General features: G+C 36.3%; 1 protein-coding gene across 4 annotated transcripts in view; it reads left to right on the forward strand.

The window, feature by feature from the left end:
* MLLT10 (MLLT10 histone lysine methyltransferase DOT1L cofactor) overlaps positions 1 to 13873 on the forward strand; it is a 125158-nt gene that overhangs the window by 88880 nt on the left and 22405 nt on the right. For all 4 annotated transcript variants that reach the window (XM_050325336.1, XM_050325320.1, XM_050325326.1 and 1 more), the window contains one exon: positions 1710 to 1888. In XM_050325336.1, coding sequence (XP_050181293.1) covers positions 1710 to 1888 — 179 coding nt within the window. The remainder of the gene's footprint in view (positions 1 to 1709; positions 1889 to 13873) is intronic.

The raw sequence follows: 13873 nt of genomic DNA on the forward strand, positions 1-13873 counted from the left end.
CTTTTGAGGACCTGGGCTATATTTCAGCTTTTGTGGTTGTAGTTGTATCACATTTAAGAGTAGATTCAGTAACCAGGCTGTTTGTTAATCACGTTCATTTTGGTAGCGTGTAGGGACAAATTAGAGCAGAATCCATAAAATGTACTGTCTAGTTAGATGAGGCAGATAAAATTGGGAAAAGGTCATCGCAAAGTGAACAGTTTAAGGATCTTAACTGCTAATAGTGCTATAACTGTAGGTTTTGGGGATGGTGACACAAAAAAAAAACAGTGAGGGGGAGGTGTACTAAATGGAAGAAGATACAGAAGTCAGAAGAACAGCAGAGCAGGTATTGAATGGCTCTATAATGAAGAGATTGGGGGGGAGAAGATGACAAGTCACTAATCTTGGTTAGGCAGGCAAAAAGTGTTGTCGGGATGTGTCTTCAGCTGTTTTTTCATATCTTCTTTCTCTACTGGGACTGGCTGATTTTTCTCTTCCGTTTTTCTTGACAGTTAATGGAGGCAGGGAATTTAAGATGCATCAGTGTTTGCATATTATGTGTGGGTTTGGATGATGTTAGTCTCCCTAGGCTGCCTGTGCTCAGAGGGATATCTGGGTGGCAAGTGGTGTTTTAACATTGAGTATCTTCTTATTGTCACTGCCTTCTTCAAATCCTTATTTGTATGAGTGACAAACTAGCTCCACCCTTTGCCTTCTAACTGGCATTTCAGTTCTGTTGCTTTTTTTGATCTAACCATGTTCATTCTACTTCTGTTTACTCCCTGTGGCACTCTTCCTCTAACTGCAGTTCAGTGCTACCATGCTTGATATTCCTTGGCCAGCTGACAGCTCACTTATCTAATGCACGTGGAGCCTAACGGTTTCATAGACAGGTACTACTTCTTGTCCTGGGCTTCTGGTCAGTAGGGTTTTTTTTCCCAACCTCTATAATGAACTTTACCCTGCATGTAGATGAACAGAAGTAATGGCTTCACAGAGGGGTATGAACTCTTCCTGTTTAAATTGCTAACGTACAAGTCTGACTGTTAATGTATTTAGTCATTTGTTTGTTGGCTGTTCTAGCAGAAATGTTAGTCAAGCATTCGTATAGATCATGGATGGAATTTTTGTTTGTGAATAAATGAAGTACCACCAGTTCTACGGGCAAATCTGAGTACTTTGTCCTCAGACTTGCTGTCAGTATTTTTCTGAAAAAGCACAAGCAATCCTTAGCTGCCAAAATTACAGTTTTGGATAAATGTATGCTGTTTAGAAACATTTACTTTAAAGTTAAAAAGTATTTTTTCCATTTGTGTGGTGTATGTTCAGCTATATAGCCCAATACTTCATTCTTTACTTAATAGTAATTCATTTAAAGAACAACCTATGATAGCAGACTCAGCTGAAGGCAGGCATTTTAGCCAAAAATTCTGCTACTGTTAATATTTGAGCAGTTTGTAACGCATGTAAATATTTGATTTATCACCTTCTACAAAAACTTAAAACTGAATCAATCTGTGTTCCCTGAACTGTAGAATGTGAAATGACGAGAGCACTTTTATCAATCAGCATGGTTAGAATTTCAACACAGGAGCTTTCTGCATTATGTATTAAGTGATCTTGTTTGTCTTGATTAATTTTTCTACTGCATATTTACGTGGTTACTAGAAAACAAAGGGAGGGGGAGAGAGAGAGATGCATGTAATCGTTTTTGTAATTTTTTTCAGGTATTTTTAGCAGCAATGATGTAGCAGTATCATTTCCAAATGCAGTATCTGGCTCAGGATCTAGCACTCCCGTTTCCAGTTCTCATTTACCTCAGCAGGCTTCAGGGCACTTGCAGCAAGTGGGAGCTCTATCACCTTCAACTGCGCCTTCTGTAACTACTGTTTTTGCTGCAACTCAGGTAAACTATCACAAGAGTTTAAGATAGCAAACCATGTTATTGACCTGCTTATTTTCAATATTAAAGGAAAACGTAATTTGTTTGGAAAATAGGTTAATAAACATTGTATTTGTTGTGAAAATGTTGTAGGGACTAGGAGTTCCCCATGATATTACATAGTCTCATCTTTGTAGAGCACATAGATTTTTTAGAAAATAGTCTGAGGAAGTGTTTAGTAGTAATGACTATATTATGACTAGTAGCAAAAATTTTGTTTAAAAGTCATCAGTGCTCTGACCAATGTCTTTTATCAGAAAAACATTTTAAGAAAGGATTTAAAATAGGAAAATATGTAAAGTTTTCCATGTTTTATGCAAAATTGATGGTATCAGTTAAAGAAAAGAGAGTTTGTTTGGGGTATTTGACAAATGGACAGCTAAGGCTAGCCCTACCAAAGAGGTGGCCTTGGTAACAAATGAATGTTGATATATATGTTATAGTTTTGTGTTTGAAAGGTCATGCAAATGAAGTTATGTAGTTCATGTTTGATGATGAAGGAGTAAGGGAGGCACAGGAGAAGTGCAGAACGGTGGCATATTAGAAGTAATGAACCAGAAAAAATATCTTTATGATAGTATTTTATATGAATTTAAGTTGAACAAGATCACATTTATCAAGACAAGGGAGAGTACAAAGTTATAGTTCGAGAAAGCCACCAAGATTAGTGTGCAAGTATGAGAGAATACTACACAGGACACGATTTTTATATTTCTTGTTTCTTGTATTTTTCATTTTGTGATGCGAATCTCTCTTACAATGAATGTATCAAATATATATCTTCTTGCGTGCATACAAGCAATCAACTTTTAATTCAAAGAGACTACAGTGATTTAAGATAGTGGATATAAACATGAAGAATTAAAATCAAGCTTAATGTGTTTGTATGAGGATGACTATAGTACATGTGTAGCAGGAATACTGTGTGAAGACCAACACAGGATACATTTCAATGTCAAATAACAAGTTGTTGTTTTAGGTGGCGGTTGATATTTTTAGATAATTCTTCTGAACTGATTTCCTAAAGATATAAGGTGGTTTCACCGAAAATTGGGTGATATCTCTTTTGCACAAATTGATAGAAACTACTTTAAAGAAATGAATTAAAAATAATTGGCAAAGTATTGGCAAGTTCTCTTTTTATTTTTTTTTTCTTTAATCATTTCCAAAGATTATTACACACCATAACTCACTGAAGACTCTTAAACTGAACAGTGTGGAGATAAGGGGAGGGATTGTGTCATAGTTTAGTAGCAGATGAAAAGATTTAAAAAACCCCAAATAAGTCGATGCTCAGTTTCCACAGTAGAGAGGTTTGCCATCAGAGCCTTGGAAAGACTTGGCCTTTTGTGCAGCTCAACTCATAAATGATCTGAGGAAAGGAGGAGGAGCAGATGCCAAGTTTGCTGATTATACTGGAGTTATGCAATGAGCCATTATGAAGATCAGCTGTCACAAACTGCTGAAAGACCTCACCAGCCTGTGTTGACAAGGTGGTAACAGGGCAAATAAAGTCCATGTTAAGGGGAGAGGACAGTTTCTATTCAAAACAGATATGGTACATGCCACAAGAGGTACAAGAAGAGCCATGGCAGTGAACAATGGCAAAGAACATCTTTATAAGGAGTGAGTAAATAGTGAAGGACTCTTGGCCTGAAAAAGAGACACTGAGATGGAATAAGACAAAGGACTGTAAAATCAGTTGACATGGAAAAGTTAAATAAGCAAGAGTAGTGCACCATCACTTCTATTTGTTAACCTCTGTCAGAGGATAAACATCAAAAAGCAATGGGACAAAACCCATATTTAGCAGTCAGGAACAGAAATACCATAGTATTTTTTTAGCTCTTGTTGTCACAAAGAGAGAGAAGTATACCCTAGGAGATAGACTTTTTCTTACTGTTTAGCTGAACTAGAGAGCCCTCCATAGGTTAAGTGCTTGAAATTCCTGTCCTTTCTTTGGCTTTGTTGTTCGGGAGTTGCCTTGGGGGCTTTTTTTCCCCTCCCCAAAGAAGCAAAGGAGTTATGTATCTTACCTCACTAGCAGACTTGTTTTCAAGTGGTCACAGATTTACTTCTCAGGATCTTAGTCACACGTACTATCATTAAAGAGTCTTTTGGTTCTGAACCGTACAGAGAAATTCAAATGGTGAGCATTTTTGGTTGACAAACTTAAAGGTGAGCTCATGGCTTTGAACAGAGAATTAACAAAGTCCTCCACTGCTTCAGTGAGTCTTTTTTAGTGCATAAGGTCCTTACTAGTCTGAAGAGATTCAGTCAAGAGAGCCTAGTTTACCATGCAGTTGTTCTCCAATTGAAGCAAACTTTTTTTTTTGTTCTCTTCTCCCCCCCCTTCCCACCACACCACCTCCTCCCAGTTTCAGCATAAATGACTGATTATATGTCAAGGGTTAAGGTTTACCTACTTAGTTCTGCGAAGTTTCATCAGAGTGCAGTGTCTTCTCACTGGGCTCTTGTGGATGTAGTCCCCTCTTGACCATGGAAGTCTTCAAAGAAGAGTGTGCTAATATATTTTTTGTGCAGTATTCTGATTAAAAGAAAACCATTACCCTAGGTTTTAAGCTAAGCTAAGATTGTACCTCTATAGCAGGTAAAAAGCAGTAGTTAAAAAATTAGGTTTTACTTAAACTACTACTGCTTAAAAGAGCAAGTATGACCAAACCTTGGCCTCTCAGTTATTCAGTCAGGATATCAGATGTGTAATTGGAATGGTACTAAAAGTTGGAATAGCCTCAGAGATTTGCTGTTAAGACATATCCTGTAAGATTTCAGCTGTTTTCCTAGATCTCTATTGGGTGTTTGTAATTATGATTTTGGGGACATCATAAATTTGTCAATTTTTGATGGATTTTTTTTTTTTTGCACTTTTTAAAAGACAAGGTTTTAAGAAATTCTGAAGAGAAGGTCTTGGGAAAAAATATGTTTCCATAGAATTAGTCTCAGAATTACCTGATATATTTTGATTAGGATGGTATGATAGGTCTAATACAGAAAATTTTGTTCATAGTATTAAAAAAACTTGCAAGCAATTGAAAGCAATTGCCCTAAATTAGGTAATAATATTATTAAATAATATTACTATTAAATTTAATACTACTCAAAATAACAAAATAACTTTTGTTATTTTTAGTAACTTATGCCCATATAAAACTTCAGCGATGAGAATTTCAAAGTGCTGCTTTTTCCATCAACAGTTAAACAACACTGATTTTAAAGCTCAGAAAATCTCACAACTTAAAAATTCTGGATTTTGATTTTTTCATTCTATTGATCAGTATGATAGTTCCCATACTGTAGATTTTGTTTGTTTTTAAGATAAAAATACAGTATGGACCTTGTTACAATCCCCTGTTCTGTCCCATTTTCTTTTCTCTCATGCCACTCATGATTTTTATTCCAATCTAATAAATCCAGAAGACATTATTAACTTGTGTTTTGTGCTGTGCCATAACTGAATTCAAGTGCTGGTGTTCTTCACCAGGTGGGAATCATTGGACTAGTAAAAATGCCATTTGCTGGAAATGCAGGTTTTTTGCATCCTGTTCTTTTTTATATGTCTTGGTCATAGCCTCACATAAGTTACACTGCTTAATTCAAGTGAGGCTTTATTACCATAACAGTGCATTTAATAATTGCAATAATGCGGGGAAAAAAGGGATACAGGAGAGAAGGGAAACAGTCTAGTCCACACAAATATTTACTCCTGGTTTTCCATGAACTGATCCTCTTGATGTGTTTGTGGATACTGCCTGGTTTGGATGTAACAGCAAACGACTGTATCCCAAACTTGTGTCTTGTCTCTATAAAGTGTATGTTTAACTTCTACATGATTATGTAAACTTTATATGTGTCCTCTGTTAAAAAAACCCCTCACTTTCTTGTATTTGGAATTTGAATATAATCTGAATTTCTCCCTTTTAAGCCAGCTCACAAGTTGCTCCACTCTTAAGGTCCTACGCTCTGTTTTTATCTCAAAGATTTCCTTGTGTTTCATAATTATAGGAAAAATGTCTGTCAGCCTGTTACGCTGTTCTGTAACAGTTTGCTGTATTGCTCTTTCTAATAAGTTAATTCTTAATGATTAACATACGTTCATAGAAAAAGCAGTGACCTGGGAGCCTCAGTGTCTTCTGGCATTGCACAGCAAGATTTGTTTTTATTTGTCAGGAAATGATTGTTAAATGGAAAAATTATTTTTGCCCCCAAATTTTGGCTTAGTAGATTTAGTATTATATATTTGAATGTTTGCTATTTTGGTAGGGATTGAGATTGAAATGGGTTGAGATTTCTGTTCTTTTTGATGACTTAAATGAATGAAATTACCCTGCTGGTGCTCTGTGGTTGATTGTTTCTGGGGTCTCCTTGTTCTGAAGGCAGGATCAAACTGCAGGATTGGAAGTAAAGGTTTTGACTGAGTTTTCTTCAGTCATGGATTATTAAAGCCATTTAGTGTCTCAGACTGTATTGCTTTTAAGAAAAAATGCATTTAAGTATTTTGTCATCTCATTTCAGTAGTATTTTTAGTGGGAGTGGAAATGGCACATAGTAGTTTGCTTAAAATATACAACCTTAAAAAATTGGTAGCTCATCAAGTTTTTGATGGTTCAGCAAGGTATGACCTTTACATTATAGTAATCTCAGTTTGTTCAGAAATTTTCAGGATTTATTCTTTTGACAATTCAGTATAAAATTTGACTTTGTAGATGAATTTCTTCATTCTGGTACGTGATGGTATCTCTGCACTTAGTGACTGTAATAAGCACATCTGTGAGGCATTTTCAAGCAATGTTGCACATGCTTGCCAGTCACCTCTTCTACAGATACAATCCAAAAGATTTTCTCTTTCTTACATTGCTTTTTTTCCTGCTGCTGCTGGATTATTATTTCTTTTTTTTTTTTTTTCCTCTGCAGCTTCTATTTTATTTTCTACCCAAATTCCTAACCCTTACTTTATGCACTGTGCTTCCTTTGCCACAGAGGCAGATAATGAAGAAGGAAAAGGACAAGAAGTGTCTGTAACAGCAGTTCTTGTAGCTTGCACAGAGATAGGGAAACTGAAGAAATAGTTTCTGTTTGTTAGTCTTCTACATGCAGGATTTATTTGTGATGGCATGATAGGTCCACTTTAGGTAGTGTACTGAACTACTACCTCCAGGGTGGAGACGTGATAATTGGGAAGGTAGGTGCTGCTGCTCAGTTGCAATTCTGAGTGAAATAAGTTTCTTTTTATCACTTCCTTTGTCCCGTCTTGAAGTTCGTTTGGCTTTACTCCCCTTACGAGCAGTAGAAAAACAACAGGGTTTTCTTTAGCATTCATGTAGTGGTGGTTATCCTTCTTTGTCTAAACCAGCTTTTAGAGGGAGATAAGGCTTACTTTTTTCTAGTAGATTTGGAGTTATTTGTTAGCAACAGAGGAATGTGAAAGCTCAGGAATCTGGAGATTTTTTTCAGTTTCTGAATGTAGGGCACATGATGTTTCAGATGCATCTGTCCTGTGGTTTATATTTTCTCACTTTCTGAATTAGTGTAGTCCCTAATTTTGGATCTCTTAGTCCCCTGCTCTTTCTCCCCATCACTAGTCTACACTATTTTTGGCTTCCTGTTCTAGTGGGGTTTTTTTCTTGTCATAGTTTAAGTCTGCTCATCATTTTGAATGTTATCAAGGGACTTTCTTGTCCTTTTTATTTTATATTCTGGCACTCATGGGAAAATAAATGAAAATACAGGAAATAGGAACTCTATTCTTAGTTCTTGTCCCTATCAACAGAGAAGATGGGAGCAGTTTTGTGACTATTCTTATTTATACCTTCCACAACAGGGGTGGAATTATGAAGGAACTCAAGAGTATGTCTTAAACAAGTACGCTTTGTTTCTTTGCTGAAAATTAAAGTTGAGAGGAGTTTTTGCAAGTCTTCAGGAGAGAGATTTGGGCATTTTCATAGGACAGTAAAATGCATCCTCCTGATTGATATTTCTTCCAGGTTTATAGCTGTAACCTCAAATTATGGATCCCACATTCTCAAATTCAGTATGGCCAAGGAAGGCACTCTTGCCCACTTCTTTTTCCCAGTCTTGAAACATGCTCTGTTTCCTGCTGGTTTGTTGTTTGTGGTGTTTGTTGTTGTTGTTGTTTTGTTTTTTAATATTTGGCTCAAAGTAAACATGAGGAAGGCAGGAAAGTTTCAGGTTAAGCATCTGAATTTTGCTAGAGCTGGGCAGGCTGCAGTGTTTTAAGGGAAGTTTCTGGGCCATCCTCCCTGTGGATACAGTAGAAGATGGTGGGTCTAACAACTGTTAATGTTTAATGAACTTTTCTTTAAGGAGTGGAATGAATACACGAAACAAGACAAGTTGCCCTCAGTTCCAGGACTTTGGAATGTGACAGATGTGACAATCTCAGACTGTAGTAACCTGCATTAGATGGTTGGCTGCTTAAGTGAGTTTCCTGCTTCACTCATGAAAATGCACATCACAACCATGCGTAAGTTAAGAGTTAGTGTAGGGTTTGCAGTGCTAAGGAACTTATCCTATTTGTATTAAATTGCATTAGACATGTAATCAGAGATGATTTCCAGAACTTAGGAAGAACTTTACTCTCAGTTTACAATTTTTTTTAAGCCACTTTCTGAAGTCTGTTTCTTAATACAGAAATCGATGAGATACTAAATGCCATAAGAGCTCTTAGGTAGTCCAGAGTGCAGATAGGATACATTTCTACTGCAAATCTGCAAAGCTGGTAATAGGTGAGTGCCTTGTGGTGAAACCTCTCACCCTTTAGTAATTAGTCATTAAGGTAAAGCATGGACAGCGATTATGGCTGTATATTAATATATTGCTAAGTTTCTCTAAATAAGTTCTGTTAGTTCATTTTTTAATTTCAGTTTATACATTGTCATACAGTATGTGGTGGTGGTGTGAGGTTTTTTTGTTTGGTTGGTTGGTTTTTTAAAATGCAAAACAGTACCCAGTTTTACCAATTTGTGGTCAGTTTGGGTGAATTTTCTGTGTTTTTCTTTTTAAAGATGATTTGTTGGAGCTTTAATATGAGTGAAAATTAAAAAGAGAATAATAAAACATCTGGAGCTAATGATGTTGCATGGTTTAAGCAGCGTGCTGCCAGGGAAAGGAAATTGTGCCTTTACAGTGGTACTAGAGTTCTCTAATCGATAGAAATGGTGGATACACGAAAACCAGTGAACATATTTTGTGTTACTATCAAAACACCTTGATGATAAGTCCCTGCTCACGGGGTCAAAGGTAAAGTATGAACATGGATCACAGACTGCTTGGATGCTGAAATGGTCTCGGTTCTCTGTATCTCATAACTTAAAAAAAATTATAAAAGAAAAACTCAGCGCAACCAGAACAAAAAGAAATCGTTCTTAATAGAATATGTTGCTCATCTTTGGGACTCACTGCCACAGGAAATTGCCAGTGCTGGAGATCTAGAAAGTGTGCTAAATGCATCCCCACAGTATGTTGTAGACAGAGAGGTTTGATATTGTGGTGTAGGGTGTCAGTGCTAAACAGTGACTTTTTTCTTCCAAAATATTTGTGTCACAGCCACTTAAATTTGAGTCTTGCAAAATTAAAAATGTGAAAGAACTGTGCTAGTAAAGGTTTTTCTTTCAAAATTGTCTTGTTTCTCACTTAAAAGAGGTTTTAATTCCTTGTTACTTCTAGGAAAACGGGTAAAAATCTAATTTTCTTCTCATGCAATCTGACTGAGGATTTTTGGGGTGGGGGTGGAGGAGAGTAGCAAGGAGCAAGAATTTACAGCCAGAGGGAAAATTCCTTCCAACATGTGACTCAAGTAGAGGAACAAAGGAATCATAGTTGCAAGTAATCTAGTATTTAACCCAATGAAAATCTTTACGTTTTGTGTTTTCCTCTTGCTTCACTAAGATTGTCTTCGCTTAGACTTATGCAATATAGAGGTAGTCTGAAAGGCAGTTGCATGATTTTTGCACAGGCTGCATGCTGAGACAACTGCATCAATGTTTCAGTCTAGCAATAAATGTTTTCTGCCTTCAAGCTGAAGCTTATTTAGCTTGGCTTATCTGGTGCTGCTGTAGCAACCATCAGTCTCCAGGCAACTGAGGCACATTGACCTCTTCGTTGAACTGAGTGTAGCACTACTTCAATTTAGCTGCCTGAGACAATAGTAATGATGTTGAATGTGAAAAATGTGAAATTTTCTAGTTTGTATGCATGGAAATAATAAAAGTATTTAGATGGAACTGAATGTGTAGGTCTGACTTGGAAAAGATTTCAAGTTTACACGGTGTGTGCTTTGTTACAAGCTGCAAACTTGGTTGCTGAGTCAGTGTCCTTATAGGCCTTGTATAAATGTTGAGAATCTTGCAAGCATTTTTACATTAGCAGCAGTTCTGCTACTGTATGTGTTTCATCACTTAAATAACAAAGACTGTTGAGGTTTATTTAGATACTTAAAATGACAATGAGTGTGAACAAGTAGCTGATTCTTTATTATTACTCTTCCTGAAATATAGATAATTTTGCAAGTAGTTACTTTTCTCTCAGATCCGTTATTTGCCATATTACAAGTGTCTGGCTTTCTTTGGGATACTCATATGAAGAAAATAGATTACTGTGTGAGTATACTGAGCTTTTTCCTAGTAAAGCTGGTTTCTCAGCTAGTCAGTATGAGAGTGAAATTGAGATTCCTCATATATAGGTTAAGGTTCTTAAGAAAAAGAGATTCTTGGGCAAGGTACTGCTTCCATTGTCTGTGTAGAGCACATACAGGTTAAGTGCTATGAAGACAGAGGTAGATGGAAAGGATGGAGGAACAAACTTGAGGTAAAAGGAATTTGTGTTGAAATGATAGCTGTGTTTTCAGTTAGGTCTATGGGGGAGCTGGAGGAATCCCAGGGTCTTATCTGTGTAAAGCCTCCTTTGAAATAAAAAACACCACCAAAGCCCACAACAAAACAAACAAACAAAAAAGCCTCCGCAACAAAACCAACCCACCAAAAAAACCCTCTTAATGAAGTAGCGTTCTAGTTAGTTTTTGTACAAATCTCTTTTTTATTTCTGCTATATAACTAAACAGATTTTAACTGTTAAAATTTTATGTAATATCCAGCTTATTTAACATGGAGGAGAGGAGTAAACTGGTAGTACAGTTGAGGTTATAGTGTTTTCACATTACTAGAAGATAGGCCTTCTATCCATGTGGTTTTTAATGACTTGATGTGCCCTTGTTGTACACTGGGCAGAGGTATAAATTAGTTTCTGTAGGTGTGCCATTAATTTTTCATTTTGCCTTTCAAATCCCACTGTGTTTCCCAGTTGCATTCATTCATGCCTTTCTTGGAAAATATTTGAGTGCTGCTGTTTGAAGGTTAGATGGTTTCATTTAATTGAAAGATTTATTTGTACGTTTAATCAAAGCAAGTGACTCTCAAAGACAAGTATTTGATTGTTCATAAGAGAGAGTCTTCATTACAGCTGGAAGTTCAAAGTTGTATTTTGCTAGTAACAGAAGTAGTACTAATGGTGTGAATATTGTAACCATACAGTGATTTAACATGTCATGTGTACAGTTTTCCTGACAGATCTAAATTATAATAATTTGTACATTTGTAATTAATGCTCTTTTTCTTTTTGAGTGAAAACGTGCTTTTCTAGGACCTCATAAACTCTTTTTTCTGACTTAATTTTAACTTTTCCAGCCTCCTAATTAAACTTTTAAACAGTTAATTATTTTATTTCAGCCAGGTAGTGAAAACATTTATTGTGTAATTGGACCTTGAGTATCTGTTTAAAGAAAAACCCCAGACTTTAAGGGATGGTAAGGATGACAGTATGGGAGGGTTATCTTTTTAATCTCAGTATTGCTTTTGTAGAATGAATGACTAAAACACTGCAGTGGCTGTTGGGGGTTGATTCACATTGATGATGTGTGATAGCAGGTGAGGTGAGGTTAGCTGTAAACATTTGCTCTCTGCTTTCAGTCCTCAGTAGTTCCCATAGTCTGTTTTAGTCAGTTTGTCAGCGTAGTTTGCTTGAAAATGAATTGTTAATTATGTTCAACTTATAATTTATGACAGCCAAAATGTGTATTAATAAGATGTAAATGAAAGTATGAGTTTAGTTAAAATCTATAAATAGTAATTATCATGCTGCAGATTAATATTATTTTGTGTTGTGCTAGTTGTTTTGAAAAGATGATAATTTTTGGCAGAAATGTGGAAACAGTGCTTGGTTAAGGATATTCTGAGTTGTCCTCCAGTATATCTGTATTTCTTGGCATATAGGGGATTAAACAGGAATTTGGAATTATTTTTTTTTTCATTAGAAACAAGGTCTAGAAAAGATTTCTAAGCGAATTAATATTTGTGGTGAAAATTTTCAAGGGTTGTGTTGCAGCAGGTGATACGTGAGAAGTTGTTGTTGTTGTTGTGGCAGAACTTCCTCTTGGGTTTCTTAAAGAAGATGCTTTGCTGTACTGCAGTTATGTGTGGTCTGACCATCCCTCTGTGGGTGTGCATTGCCACCTCAGATGAACAGCTGACAGTCCAGAGAAGGCAAGTGATGATGTGTTATCAGTGGTGCCCTCAACATCTCCTAAATGAAGTTAAAGGTGGTATCATAAGTACTGAAAGTAAAAGAAAGCAATAGCATATTCCTCCCATTGCCTTCAATACTCAAGCAAAGGCCTTAAGAATTCTAGGGATAAAAATAATATTTCTTCACTTGTCCAAGTTAAGCTGGGAAGCATAAGACCAGGCTTCTTTTGCTGCTGTCAGTTGACAGGCAGCTCTTTTCACTTCTCAAGAAAAGCAATTAATTTATATATATGCATATTATCAATTTTTTATTATAATTATGTGCCTAGCATTAATATGTGTTCATATCTGAGCTCATTTAATTGCAGTGCATGCTTTAATTAATTAATACATTGTTCAGATAAATGTTGCTTGTCATAAGACCGAAATACATGAGCTTAAGATGACTTCTAGATGAAGTAAGCTGATGTTAGTACTTGGTCTAGTGCTTGAATTTCCTTTCATGTTTCATGAAGCTCGACAACTGCAGGGAAAGCGTTAGTAACATCTTCTCAGAAGTGTAGCAGAAAAGCTTGCAGAAAACGTGGCTTTTAACTTCATCTGCATCAAAATCTTTTATATTGCTTTCAGTAGTAGTTGACCATAACTAGTTGTGGTATCTAATGCTTTTTATTCTTAACTTTGTGTTAATAAGAACATGGGGGAGTTTTGTGCTTTATATCCCAGCATCGTGCTGTGATGAAGAACCTGGTATGATTGGTTAATGGTATGAACCCAACCACAGGAACAATGATATGTTTTTATTTTAAACAAGAAATAAAATTAACCTTTGAAATTATTTCTGACAAACACATATTGGCGGAAATAGGTAATTAGGTGATCTGTCACTAATTGTAAAGCGTCATGATGATATAACACAAAGCTACAATATCGCAATGACTGTTTTTAAAGCAGAGGGGAAAAGGGATGTTGATTGGATATAAACTGATTAAGAAGCCGTCTTGGAATTGGTTGTTCCGGCCATCCTTGTTGTCCTATCATGAAAGGAGGAGAGTTCAGTAATGGTTTAACTACAATTAAATCCCTCCCCTTTCTTTATGGAAACTCAACTGTAGGCATTTCAGCATTAGCCTAAACAATGGTTTTGAATATGTTAAGCCCCTAACAATTAGGGAGCAGTTTGGGGCATTGAATAATGTGGAATGATGCAATTGAACCTGACAGCTTCAACAGTCAGCCTACTCATGGGACCCAAAAGTTGTTCACACTTGGTTTCATCTCTCATCACACGCTGAGTATTAAAACCTTACTGGTGTGGAGCTGAGACAGAAATGAGGCCTGTTATCAGAAAATATTCCATAGCATAAAACTTGAAAGGAACAGGGGAAAAGGC

This window comes from Myiozetetes cayanensis, unplaced genomic scaffold (assembly GCF_022539395.1).
Source record: "Myiozetetes cayanensis isolate MyiCay16 unplaced genomic scaffold, myiCay2020 scf1, whole genome shotgun sequence".
NCBI lineage: Eukaryota > Metazoa > Chordata > Aves > Passeriformes > Tyrannidae > Myiozetetes > Myiozetetes cayanensis.